The following is a 14,981-nucleotide window of genomic DNA, read 5'->3' as shown; positions in this document are numbered from 1 at the left end:
AGAGTATAGTGAAAGTGAAAGTGGAGTCACTCAGTCGTGTCCAACTCTTTGCGACCTTGTGGGACTGTATCCCACCAGGCTCCTCTGTCCATGGGATTCTCCAGGCAAGAATACTGGAGTGCATTGCCATTTCCTTCTCCAAGGGATCTTCCCGATTCAGGGATCAAACCCAGGTCTACCGCATTGCAGGCAGACGTTAACCTCTCAGCCACCAGGGAAGCCCAGGAGAACGAGGAAATGTCTATACACAGACTTTTGGTCCAGACTTGTTTTCTCTTGATACTTCTTCCACTGTCCACTGTTCCTCCCTATGGTTCAATAACCTTCAAGGTTCCCACAAGTCCCTCTCCATCCTATACATATCTGAATCCTAACTCTAGTTCTGTCCTGGAAAGCTCTGGGCCAGATAAAAAGCATCGGGTTCAATGCAGTGGAACAATCCAGGAATGAGAGAAGGAAGGAACTCCAGAACTTGCTGTGGCAGGAGGCTGAGCTGCCAGGCCACATAGAGGAACTCCAGGAGGATGGTGTGGCCTAATATCACAGCCCCAAGACCACAAAAATGTACTAAATACGGATTTAAGTACATTTAAGAACTATCTAACAGAAGCTGCTTTCTTGTACATAATGAGGAATTTGATGAAAGAAGATGGCCAGTAACAGTCATTTACTTGATAAAAGCCATCAAGAGGGAGAGAGTGGCCCAGAGTAGTCTTCACAGTTTTCAAAACATACCCTCTTCCAGAAGAGCCCATGAGGAATGAAATAAAACACAGAATCTCAGTATTCAGAATTCTGCTTTATCAATTTGATAAAAATGCTTCTAATCCAATTATAACTTAAAAAATTTGAGTCTTTTATGTCCCACAACCAATGATGTTATGAAATAGTATGGTTGGGTTATTAAAAGGAAGGAAGGGAGGGAGGGAGGGAAGGAAGGAAGAAAGAGAGAGAGAAAGAAAGAGGAAAAAAGAAAGAAAGGGCAGAAGAAAGAAAATGTTCTTCAAAATTTAGTGTCTATTTATTTATAAAGATTTTTCAGCAGCTGTAACTTTTCATCACATTATTAATGCTTCCATTTCTAAATCTTAGGAATGACTTTAGATGGATAAGGCCTAGGTAGGGCCACAGATTGCCACCCATGCTTTAAATATTGTGCTCTTACTCCAAGAATAGAAAAGAGACAAGTGAAAAACAACTCCACAGAAGGTGCTATCCTCAAAGCACAATTGGACTTTAATTTGGAAAAAAAAATTCACATATATAGAACTAGCTTGAGGTTTTAAAACATCAGATCGTGGTCATGGTCCTGGCTTTTGAAACTTATTCTTTTTCAAAAGACAGAACTTTAATGAGAGAAACACTCAGCATTTATTTTACAAGGAAACTGACCTCAAAATACAAATTATTCATTAGTAGAAAATCCATTTCATATTTCATATGCTATTAGCTATTCTTAACTTGAGATAATTGGGGAAGATATTTAAAAATTCTTTTTGTGCTTTTCACAGAAAGCAATCAAGCACAATGGGCTATCATTTGATGTTAAATATAAGAGTTTTGTTTTTTAAAACCTAGATGATTTTTTCTCAATCCACAGACTGAAAACTGAATCACAAAATCTTTCAATTATTTCTTTCACTTCCTCTAGTTTGTACTTTATTGGAGAAGGAAATGGCAACCCACTCCAGTGTTCTTGCCTGGAGAATCCCAGGGATGGGGGAGCCTGGTGGGCTGCCATCTTTGGGGTCGCAAAGAGTCAGACACGACTGAGGCGACTTAGCAGCAGCAGCAGTTTGTACTTTAGAGGTAGAACAGTCATATGACAAAGGAATGAAATGCTGTAATAATCACTTATTATCAAGATAACCATGGTTCTATATCAAAACACACACCACACACACACACACATTCTTTTTCATCCTGTTGCCCTTTTAAAATTCCACTCTATTTTTCTGCATTTCCTAGTCTTCATGGTGCAGCCTATCTGCATCCTCTTGTCTCTCATTTGCCCTTCCAGATCTACTCGGACCCTTCTCCATTCTTCCCTGGGCCCTGGAAGGCTGAGCTTGGAGACACCCACCCACTTCTTACACTCTGCCCTCTGGGTGGTTCACTTGGAGCACATTCAGGCAGAAGTCCAACAGAGAGTGAGGCCATGGTATTTATTCCACAGCTTCCTCTCTGCTAAGTACCTCCACAACAGGATGCCATCCCTGTCATGTGGTCCTCCCCTTTAAGCTCCCCTGTTTGGGTTCCATTGATCCCCACTTCCTTTGCTCCTCAGGCCTGGGTATTTGTTCCCTGTTAAGGAAATGGCAACCCATGGCAACCCACTCCAGTGTTCTTGCCTGGAGAATCCCAGGGATGGGGGAGCCTGGTGGGCTGCTGTCTATGGGGTTATACAGAGTTGGACATGACTGAAGCAACTTAGCACCAGCAGCAGCAGCAGCAGGACCCTGTCTAACCCAGAAGACTTTATTTTTTAAAAAATTAATTTTATTGAAATATAGTTGATTTACAATGTTGTGTTAATTACTGATGTACAGCAAAGTGATCAGTTACACACACACACACACACACACACATATATATATATATATATACATTTTTTCATATGTATATAATTGGGAAAGATATTATATATATGTGTGTGTATATATATATATATATATATGATGTACATATATACATTCTTTTCCATTATGGTTTATTACAGGATACTGAAATAGTTCCCTGTGCTATACAATAGGTCTTCATTGTTTACCCAGTCTATATATACTAGTTTGCACCTACTAATCCCAAACTCCCAAGCCATCCCTCTTCTACCCTACCTCCCCTTTGGCAACCACAAGTCTGTTCGCTATATCTGTGGGTCTGTTTCTGTTTCTTAAATAACTTCATTTATGTCATATTTTAGATTCTACATATAAGTTATGTCATATGGTATTTTGTTTCTTTCTGATTTACTTCACTTAATATGATAAAATCTAGGTCCATCCATGTTGCTGCAAATAGCATTATTTAATTCATTTTTATGACTGAAAGGTATTCCATTGCATATACATACCACATCTTCTTTATCCATCCCTTTGTCAATGGACATTTAGCATGTTTCCATGTCCTGGCTACTGCAAATACTGCTGCTATGAACACAGGGATGCATTTATCTTTTTGAGTTACAGTTTTGTGCAGATATATACCCAGGAGTGAGACTGCTGGATCATACAACAAATCTAGTTTTGGGTTTGTGAGGAACCTCTGGCTTGAAACTCAACATTCAAAAAACAAAGATCATGGCATCCAGCACCATCACTTCATGGCAAATAGATGGAGAAGCAATGGAAGCAGTGATAGATTTTATTTTGGGGGGTTCCAAAATCACTGCCGATGGAGACTGCAGTCATGAAACTAAAAGACGCTTGCTCCTTGGAAGAAAAGCTATGAAAAAACTAGACAGCATATTAAAAAGCAGAGACATTACTTTGCCGACAAAGGTCTGTCTAGTCAAAGCTATGGTTTTTCCAGTAGTCATTATGGATGTGAGAGTCGGTCCATAAAGAAAGCTGATCACCAAAGAATTGATGCTTTTGAACTGTGGTGATGGAGAAGACTTGGACTTGAGAGTCCCTTGGACTGCAAGGAGATCCAACCAGTCCATTCTAAAGGATATCAGTCCTGAACATTTATTGGAAGGACTGATGCTGATGCTGAAGCTCCAGTATTTTGGCCACCTGATTCTAAGAACTGACTCATTGGAAAAGACCCCGATGCTGAGAAAGACTGAAGGCAGGAGGAGCAGGGGATGACAGAGGATGAGATGGTTGGATAGCATGACCAACTTGATGGACATGAGTTTAAGCAAGTTCCGGGAGTTGGTGATGGGCAGGGAAGCCTGGCGTGCTGCAGAACATGGGGTCTCAAAGAGTCGGACACGACTGAACAACTGAACTGAACTGAATTGAGGAACCTCTATAGTATTTCCACAGTGGCTGCACAAGCTTACATTGCAACCAACAGTGTAGGAGATTCAGTAGCCTTTCTGAACTTTCTTCTTCTCTTGGTTTCTGGATATTGCTCCCTTTCATCTAATCCTGCTTTCCTGACTATTCCTTCTGGAGCATGGCTGTCATAGCTCACTAGCAACCTGCATATTCCTTTGTAACAGTGCTCTAACCTCAATACTGAGCTTCTTGCTTCTTTAAAGAACATGGGGAAGACACAGAAAATTGTGGTATAGCTTCACCACTCACCCCAGAACATACATACACACACACAACCCCTATAGGTGGTGTATATTTTTCTTTAAAAATTAGTTCAGTAATACTTTAAAAATTGTAACAGTGACAGATTTTATTTTCTTGGGCTCCAAAATCACTGTGAACAGTGACTGCAGCCATGAAATTAAAAGATGGTTGCTCCTTGGAAGAAAAGCTAGACAAACCTAGACAGAATATTAAAAACAGAGACATCAACACAATAATAGTAGGAGACTTTAACACCCACCTACACCAATGGACAGATCATCAAAACAGAAAATTAATAAGGAAATACAAGTCTTAAATGATACATTAGATGAAATGGATTTCATTGACATCTTCAGGACATTCCATCCAAATGCAGAAGAATACACCTTCTTCTCAAGTGCACATGGAACATTCCCCAGGATAGGCCACATCTTGGGTCACAAATCAAACCTCAATAAATTTAAGAAAATTGAAATCATTATCAAGCATCTTCTCCAACCACAACTCAATGAGACTAGATATCAATTACAAGAAAAAAACTGTAAGAAACACAAACGCATGGAGATTAAACAACACGTTTCTAAATAACCAACAGGTTGCTGAAGAAATCAAAAGGGAAATAAAAAAATTTCTAGAAGCAAATGACAATGAAAACACGACAACTTCTTATAGCAATACAATCCTACCTCAAGAAACAAGAGAAACATCGAATAGACAACCTAACTTTACACCTAAAACAACTGGAAAACAAAGAACAAAAACCCCCTAAAATTAGTAGAAGGAAAGAAATCATAAATATCTGAGCAGAAATAAATGCAAAAGAAATGAAAGAAACAATAGTAAAGATTGATAAAACTAAAAGCTGGTAGTTTGAGAAGATAAACAAAATTGACAAGCCTTTAGCTAGACTCAAGAAAAAAAGAGAACAATCAAATCAACAAAATTAGAAATGAAAAAGGAGAGGTTACAACAGACAATGCAGACATACAAAGGATTATAAGAGACTATTATGAACAATTATATGGCAATAAAATGAATAACCTGGAAGAAATAGACAGATTCTTGGAAAAGTTCAATCATCCAGGATGGAACCAGGAAGAAATAGAAATTATGAACAACCCGATTACAAGCACTGAAATTGAAGCTGTGATCAAAAATCTCCCAAAAAACAAAAGCCCGGGACGAGATGGCTTCACAGGAGAATTCTATCAAACATTTAGAGAAGAGTTAATGCCTATCCTTCTAAAACTCTTCAAAAAATTACAGAGGAAGGAACACTACCAAACACTACCAAACATTCTATGAGGCCACCATCACCCTGATACCAAAACCAGACAAAGACAACACAAAAAAAGAAAACTACAGGCCAATATCACTGATGAACATAGATGCAAAAATCTTCAACAAAATTTCAGCAAACAAAATTCAGCAACACATCAAAAAGCTCATATACCATGACCAAGTTGAGTTTATTCCAGGGATGCAAAGATTCTTCAATATATGCAAATCAATCAATGTGATACACCATATTAAATTGAAAGATAAGAGCCATATGATAATCTTAGTAGATGCAGAAAAAGCCTTTGACAAAATTCAGCACCTATTTATGATTAAAACTCTTCAAAAAATGGGCACAGAAGGAACCTACCTCAACATAGTAAAGGCCATATATGAGAAGACCACAGCAAACATTATTCTCAATGGTGAAAAACTGATAGCACTCCCCCTAAGATCAGGAACAAGACAAGGGTGTCTACTTTCACCACTATTACTCAACATAGTTCTGGAAGTCTTAGCTACAGCAATCAGAGAAGAAAAAGAAATGAATCCAGATTGGAAAAGAAGAAGTAAAGCTCTCATTGTTTGCAGATACTGTACATGGTATTGTACATAGAAAACCCTAAAGATAGTATCAGAAAATTGCTAGAGCTAATCAGTGAATTTAGCAAAGTTGCAGGATATAAAATCAATACACAGAAATAACTTGCATTTCTATATATTAACAATGAAAAATCAGAAAGAGAAATTAAGGAATCAATCCCATTCACCATTGCAACAAAAAGAATTAAATATCTAGGAATAAACTTACCTAAGGAGACAAAAGAACTATACACAGAAAATTATGACACTGATGAAAGAAATCAAAGATGACATAAACAGATGGAGAGCTAGTCCATGTTCCTGGGTAGGAAGAATCAATATTGTGAAAATGACTATACTACCAAATGCAATCTACAGATTCAGTGCAATCCCTACCAAATTACCAATGGCATTTTTCACAGAACTAGAACAAAAAATTACACAATTCATATGGAAACACAAAAGACCCCGAATAGCCAAAAGAGTCTTGAGAAAGAAGAATGGAGCTGGAGGAATCAACCTTCTTGACTTCGGATTATACTACAAAGCTACAGTCACCAAGACAGTATGGTATTTGTACTAAAACAGAAATATAGGCCAATGGAATAAGATAGAAAGCCCAGAAATAAACCCCTGCACCTATGGGTACCATATTTTTGACAAAGGAGGCAAGAATATACAATGGGGCAAAGATAGCATCTTCAATAAATGGTGCTGGGAAAACTGGACAGCTACATGTAAAAGAATGTATGGCAAAACCAATACAATATTGTAAATTAAAAAAAAAAAAAGCATCAAAAAAAAAAAAAGAATGAAATTAGAACACTTTCTAACACCATAGTCAAAGATAATCTCAAAATGGATTAAAGACCTAAATGTAAGCCCAGAAACTATAAAACTCTTAGAGGAAAACATAAGCAGAACCCTTGATGACATAAATCAATGCAAGATCCTCTATGACCCACGTCCTAGAGTAATGGAAATAAAAACAAAAGTAAACAAGTGGGACCTGATTAAACTTAAAAGTTTTTGCACAGCAAAGGAAACTATAAGCAAGGTGAAAAGACAACCCTCAGAATGGGAGAAAAAAATAGCAAATGAAACAACTGACAAAGGATTTATTTTCAAAATATACAAGCAGCTCATACAGCTCAATGCTAGAAAAACAAACAACCCAATCAAAATGTGGGAAAAACAGACATTTCTCCAAAGAAGATATACAGATGGCTAACAAACACATGAAAAGATACCCAACATCACTTATTATTAGAGAAATGCAAATCAAAACCACAATGAGATATCACCTCACACCGGTCAGAATGGCCATCATCAAAAAGTCTACAAACAATAAATGCTAGAGAGGGTGTGGAGAAAAGGGAACGCTCTTGCACTGTTGGTGGGAATGTAAATTGATACAACCACTATGGAATACGGTATGGAGATTCCATAAAAAACTTGGAATAAAACCACCATCAGATCAGATCAGTCGCTCAGTCATGTCCGACTCTTTGACCCAGCAATCCCACTCCTAGGCATATACCCTGAGGAAACCAAGTATTCTATTGTTCACTGCAGCACTATTTATAATAGCTAGAACATGGAAGCAACCTAAATGTCCATGGACAGATGAATGGATAAAGAATTTGTGGTACATATACACAATGTAATATTACTCAGCCATAAAAGGTAACACATTTGAGTCAGTTCTGATGAGGTAGATGAACCTAGAACCTATTATACAGAATAAAGTGAGTCAGAAAGAGAAAGATAAATATTGTATTCTAATGCACATATACGGAATATAGAAAAATAGTACTGAAGAATTTATTTACAGGGCAGAAATGGAGAAAAAGACATAGAGAATAGACTTACGGACTTGGGGAGAGGGGAGGAGAGGGTGAGATGTATGGAAAGAGTAACATGGAAACTTACATTACCATATGTAAAATAGATAGCCAATGGGAATTTGCTGTATGGCTTGGGAAACTCAAACAGGGGCTCTGTGTCAACCTAGAGGGGTGGGATGGGAAGGGAGATGGGAGGGAAGTTGAACAGGGAGGGAATATATGTATACCTATGGCTGATTCATGTTGAGGTTTGATAGAAAACAAGAAAATTCTGTAAAACAACTATCTTTCAATAAAAAAATAAATTAAAAAAAAAAAAACCACACACACACAGACATCACTTTGCCAGCAAAGATCCATATAGCCAAAGCTATGTTTTTTCCAGAGAGTTGGACCATAAACAAGACTGAGCACCAAAGAACTGATACTTTCGAACTGTGGTGCTGGAGAAAACTCGTGAGAGTCCCTTGGACAGCAAGGAGATCAAATCAGTCAATCATAAAGGAAATCAACCCCGAATATTCAATAGAAAGACTGATGCAGAAGCAGAAGCTCCAATAATCTGGCCACCTAATGTGAAGAGCTGACTCACTGGAAAAGAACCTGATGCTGGGAAAGATTGAGAGCAGAAGGAAGAGAAGGTAATAGAGGATGAGATGGTGGATGGCATCACTGACTTAAAGAACATGAGTTTGAGCAAACCTAGGGAGATAGTGAACGACAGGGAAGCCTGGCATGCTGCAGTTCATGGGGTCACAGAGTCAGACACTACTTAGCAACTGAACAACAACAACTCTAAAAATCATGAAAGTGACACATTCATTACAACCAGTGTTAAAACATGTAAAGAAAAGTCAATGCTCTTCCTCAGGACTTCTGGTTCCTTCCCCTTCCCCTCACTCACCTTCACCTTGCCTTGCCCTTAGATAAAGAATGTGAACACCTTGGACTATCTTTCTTTACACTGTTTCCATGATATTCAAACCCATATCAAACATATATACTCAGATATAGAAAGGAGTGTGATTTGTTGTCTTTAGAAAAACAGAGCATACTCTACCTTATTTTTCAACTTGCTAAATATCTAGTTCCATTCTTTAGAGATTAAATATATTTAAATTTATGTAGCCATTTCTCTATTGATTGACACTCCATTTTTCTTTCCAGCTGCTTTGGCTACTACACACAAGGTTGCAATAAACAACCTTATACATATATTCTTACTAGTGCATCTATTTCTGTGACCTAAAGTCCTAAAACAGGGTTGGTAGGTCAAAGTTACATATAGTTTCAATTATATGTGGAACCTTCCCGGATCAGGGATCAAACCTGTGTCTCCTTCACTGGCAGGCAGATTCTTTACCACTGAGCCACTAGGGAAGCCCTGATCTTACTTTCTGTCAACATAAATTACAGATCATTTTCTATGTGTTACATACTTTTAGTAGTCAGCTTCAATGGCTGGATATAGCCATTAGTGTTGTGGAGCTTCTTAAAAATTTTATTGGGATTTATCAAACCTCAATATCAATACAGGGGGAATTGATATCTACTTCCCATAATGTTGTCCAAAAAGAAATCAAAGCTTTGACAGTAGCATTAGATACAACAAAATCTACTATAAATATGCCTCTCAATCCTTAATCAGTTGACATTAATTACATCTTCTGACGGGCACAAACACTGGTCAAATGATTCACAATATCAAAAGGAACTATGCCTGGGGCATGTGGCTCCATCACCACCTCAGTAACTTCAAAGGAGAAAGATCATGAGATTGCTGAGCAGAGCACTGCAGCACTGGGGATCTTCCTGAGTACGGTAACCCAAGTTCCATGTGATTCTTCCGGCATTAAAAGGGTCTATTTCAGATCAAAGGTAAAAGAAGGCCAGAAAAACAGAAGGGAATCCCGGCCCTAAGGATATCACTATGCAGGTCAACACAACTAGAGTCCCTCAGGCTTGAGAAAATACTACATTCCACAAAGGCTTGGGAACATAACATACCGCAGTTTCCATAAAACCAGGGTGGCAGTGAGGGGAGGATGAGGGTGTGGGAAGAGGAGGACCACAGAAGACAAATCTGGCCACCATCCATTGTTAGCATATTCTCTGTTTGATCATATCACCATCAGACAAGAAATTCCTGTGCACAGACCTGGGAATGAAAAGTAAGGAAAATTACAAAGCCAAGAGGAGGTGGACCAAGAGCGGTCATGCTATTTCCTGTGTGGATGGTAATGTTGGCTTTCACTGCCTGGTCTTGTGAGAAGGAGAAGCAGGTTTCAGTCTTTCCTGGGAATTACTACTTGCCCATAACACTAAAGAGCCCTCCAACTGGAAACAGATCTCATTATTTTGCCAGACTTAATCTCTTACTTGAGTAGTTAATAAGCACTTTCAATAACCTTAATCGCATCACTTCAATTAAATGCCTAGATGCTATTTCCACAGGAAATAAATGTCTACAGACCATAAACTCGACTTGGTTAATAGCTAACGTGGGAGAAAGGTGGGAATTGGACTCAGATAAAGGGCTACTGTTGGCTGATGGTAAATGAATGACCCACCCTCACGTGGGGCTGTCTGAGGCCTCCGTTGGGATATGGAGGTAGAAGTGAAATGAAACACAAAGGCAGCTGGAAGCAGGAAAATTCTCCCTGTGTGGACCCACCAGCTGCTGAAAATCACTGAAGGATCCATAGAACAATGAGGACTCATGGCCACAGAGAAGGGGGACTGATGGGAGCCAGGAGACAGGAACACAAGATACAGATTAAAAATAGTATCTGGAGAACTCCCTCCCTTCACACTTTTCAAGAAGGATGATGATAAGAAACAATGTTTGGATGTCCCAGAGGAAGGTCCCAGCAAAAGAGAAGTTACCCATGCCAGAAAAACAAGGTTTTTCCTGCTCCCATTTTTCTGCCTTCCAATGCCTTTTTTAAATAAAATGTTAGAAGCACAGGCAGTCTTCCTGCCAAGGAATTCACATGATTCTAATGACTGGATCCTAAAGTGCTGTGAAGATCCCAGCAGAAGGCTGGGGCCAAAGAAAAGGGAATGGTTCTGAGCAATCGTATGGAGAGGTCTTGTGAAAGGGTGACCATCTGTTGAACTGGCCCTCCAGTGAGTTCAAGGTCAGTCATCAGAGAAACTGAATGTCCTCTGTGTGCCTACCTTGACCCAGATGCAATAGAACTTTTATAATATCTTTTTTTTTTAATAGAAAAAGGACAACAAAATAAAAAGATAATTCTAAGTTGGGATGGGGGGACATTTACTGAAGTTCAGTGTACTTAATGCAGTTTCTGGAGAAGTGGCACACCCAGTCGTAGGATTTAGTGTGACTTTTAAAAAGAGCCTTTGGGGTTGGGATGGCTCTTGCATGCCCAGTCTCTAGAAGTCTCTGTCTAATAATTGCAGAGAGCTTCCTTTCCCAGTATTTCAAAGGCTCCAGCATTCACACAGAGAAAGGATTTTCATCACTAGTGTTCTATGACACATGATCTACATAGAATCTACAATTCTACGACTCTGCTGATGAAGCAGTTTGGTTCTATTAGGAAGTAGCAAGTTTCATCAAACCAAGAGCAGTATACCACAAACACAAAATGAAGAACATTTACTACACTTTAAAGAATCACACCCCGGATCAGTGATTTAGAGAAATTTATAAAATGGCAAGAGTTCAAAATGAACAGAAGCTTTTTAAATTCCTCCTTCCTAGATAGATATTTTTATCTCAGAAATTTCACATGATGTTTCCTCTAACCTTTAAGTGACTCTATGTTACATTACAAGCCTAAACAAAGCATTGACCATGTGCTGTGAAATGACTACTGAAAAAGAACCTATTACCTACACAAAGGCATGCAATACCCTGAGCACCTGGCCGCACTGGACCAGAACATTGTGTGAATACAGGAGTGGCACTTAATAAACTGTCTTTTGGGGTCTTATTGAACCCACTTATAGAACCACCAGAACTATTTTCATGTAAAATTTTAAATCACATGAAACATACAAGCCAAATTAGCTCTTTAGCACCTTCTGCATAAGACATGATGTTATACCAGTAACAGCAAAAACTCATATATAAAACATAACTTCAGGATAAACATTATTTTGTGCTTATTTGAGAAATAAAAAAAAGAGTTAAAAAAAAAAACCAGAACATCTGAACCAAGTTTCTTCAAGTTAGAAGGAATTCATCCCTCTTCTAGTATTAAAAAAAAAGTTTTTGTCGTAAAATTAGACCACTTACAAAAGAGATCACTATAAAGAAGCAAAACCAAACCCTGAAACCTCTGACAATAGAGGAGCAAAGACACAGTATGCTTCCACTCTTAGAGAATCCCAACAAATCCAGGCTACCCCAGCAGAGTGAAGAGCAGAATTTAGGTCAAGGGGCCAATTAGCATCAAAGGCAGTGACAAGTTGCTACCTCTTTCTGCCCAGTCCTGTTTCCTTTGAGAGTCCTATGTTCAGCAACCATGGAGGCAGCTTTAGAGCATGCCAAAACAAATGAAAAAATTTAAGGCATTTACAAAATATTGCTTCTAGAAGCAACTACACCCCTAACCCCATAAGTCAACACCACCTCCACACTCCTTAATAACACTCCCAGCTGTACTGTTACAAGGTGAATTGACTTGGCCAAGGAATATCAATTCATTGTTAATTAGCCAGTCTCTGAATAGCACAATCAGATTACCTGTGGGTCGCCTGTGAACACATGTAAAGCATTTTAAACCGGGACTAACCTGGAGGTGACTGGTGCTGGGGCTGAGCTGTGGTCCTCCCGGGCCCCAAGGTCTTTTCCAAAGGTTCCCCGGGCACCAACCGAGGTTGGCCCACTCTGAGGGAGGTCGAGCTGGCCCCTTTGGTCTCCGTGACCTTGGCAGAGGATGGTGGCTCCAAGGTGTCTGCAGAGAGGGACCCAGAGAAAGCACGGCTCCTTCCAGAAAGAGAGTCATCAAGAGCGGCTTCCCCCTCTCCAGGCAGTGAGGAGAGCCGGAGGATCCTGTGATGCTGCTGAGGGCTGGGGAGCCTTGGAGAGAGAGGTGAGGGAACAGGTGACATCCGTTTGCGCGTGCTGGGTGGAAAGGCTGAATTATTAATTACTGTGCCAAGAGCAGCCAGCACTGGTGGGGGCAGCCTTTTCTCATCACTTCCAGGGTCCACGCCACCACGGGGCAGATCCAGAAACAAGGTTTTACGGCTGCCTCTTCCAAGCCCAGCTCCCCTCCTGCTCCTGGTTTCTGGGAGGGTGTGGGCGCCAATCGTGCCAAAGGGAAAGCCCAGCCGTTTGCCTTCAGCGGCATCATCTAACTTCTCGCTCTCTATCACCTTCAGGAGGACCTTGTTCACAGCCCCCTCAGTGCTGGCTGGGGGGCATTCCCCAGCTGATGGCTGCCATGACCTGTCCCTTTGCTGTTCCTTGTCCAGGTCCCTGGCTCCCCAAGCTCCAGCCTCAGCTCCCGGGAGGGTAAGCAAGTCTGCGCCTGGTATAAACTCAGCTGGGGCTGCTAGGCCAGGGGCAATCTTTCCCTCACCCTCAGGATGAGTTTTGACTACTCGCTGTACCTGAGTGGACAGATCCTGGACTCTGGCCACCACTCTGGAGACAGGCTTCTTCCTATGAGTCCACTCAGCAGCCTTCGCTCTCCGGCCTCTCTCTGCCTCTGGTTCTTTCTCAGGCTCCTTGTGACGTTCACTCAAGCCTGTTTGCTGATGCACCAGCCTGCGAGGGGTTCTCTTCAGCTCTCTAGCTCTATCATCCCCTGGCTCTGTGGAGCTGCAGTCAGGGGGCAGCCCACCTCTTCCCATCCCCGCATCTTCAGAAGGCTTCTTGATGCTTCCCGAGCCAGAGTCAGCATCCAGTGTCCTGGGGACCTCTAGGGTGCATCTCTCTCTCCTCTGCAGGGATGAAGTAAGCGCCCCATTGAGGAGCAAGTTGCCTCTCTCCTCCAGAAGCCAAAGATGAGGCCTTGTTCGAGACAGAGGAAGGGAACTGCTGGAATAGACCTGGTCCTTCCCCAGCAGAGGAACCAGTTCCTGTCCTCCATGCCCCTTTCTTCTTGTCCTCTTCTGCAGGGAGCTTTGAGAGAGCCCCTCAAAGCTCTCTCTCCTTCCACCAAACCTCCGGGCCTTTTTGTTCCTGTGGGAGCTCCTCTTGTTGAGACAGCCCACGGCGGGCTCCCCCAGCCAGTCACCAGCACTCTGGAAACAGTCATCCTCGGAGGCCAGGCTCACAGAGAGTTCAGGCAGCTTCCCCTCCTGGTTCCCCATCGTAATCCCCAGGATGTGGTCTGAGCTCAGCAGACCAGCCAGCAGTCTCTCCCTCTCAGCAGTGAGTTTGTACAGCTCAGTCAGAATGTCTTTCGTGGGAGTCGGCTTGAAAAAGATGTCGCCTGGATGTTCATTCGGCTGCAGACTGAGGCTGTGGATGTCGGACCCCTCCCTGACTTGGTAGCAGTTATGAAACCCTTTACTGGCTCTGTCTAGAGTTACAGTGTCCTTGTACGAAAATCCTCTGACTTCACCCCTTGGAAGATAGAAGCTGATGTAGCAGAGTTCGGTAATGGGTTTACGCAATTGGAGGGTGCAGTGAGTGCCTTCCATTATGCCTACCTAATTATTCATGCCTCGGAGATGCTGGTCTGTGGTCAGGCTTCTGAGGCTTCAGTGGTGGGGCATGTGATGGTGGCAGTGTGGGGAAAGCAGCTGACAGTCATCTCCAGCAACCAGACTGCCTGTGAGGGAAACGGGAGGAAAGCGGCTAGTCTAACAGTCTGCAGGAATCACATACCGACAGAAATCAAAGCATTACCGGTCTTACCCTTCCTCTCTGGCTGACCTCAATCAACTCAAGACATCAGCCAGAAGGCTGATTGTAACCTCTTCCCCGCTCCCAGCCCACCCTTGACTAGCAAAGCTTTTCTACAGCTGAGAATAGGAGAATGCTCTAATATTAGCCCCAAGACAAAAGTCCCTTTGCCCCTTTGCCCTATGTGGGAACTTA

At 41.3% G+C, this 14,981-nt stretch overlaps 1 protein-coding gene across 1 annotated transcript in view; it reads right to left on the bottom strand.

Annotated features, from left to right (window-relative positions):
• The window catches only part of FMN1 (formin 1), a 457,430-nt gene extending 442,699 nt beyond the window's left edge, over positions 1–14,731 (bottom strand). Inside the window, 1 exon segment of the mRNA XM_027553461.1 lies at positions 12,721–14,731. Within this exon segment, the coding sequence (XP_027409262.1) occupies positions 12,721–14,581 (1,861 nt within the window). The 5' untranslated portion in view covers positions 14,582–14,731.
• Positions 14,732–14,981: the final 250 nt, after the last annotated feature.

This window comes from Bos indicus x Bos taurus, chromosome 10 (genome assembly GCF_003369695.1).
Source record: "Bos indicus x Bos taurus breed Angus x Brahman F1 hybrid chromosome 10, Bos_hybrid_MaternalHap_v2.0, whole genome shotgun sequence".
Classification (NCBI taxonomy): domain Eukaryota; kingdom Metazoa; phylum Chordata; class Mammalia; order Artiodactyla; family Bovidae; genus Bos; species Bos indicus x Bos taurus.
The sequence above is the reverse complement of the archived record's forward strand: the minus strand, read 5'-3'. Positions and strand labels throughout refer to the sequence as shown.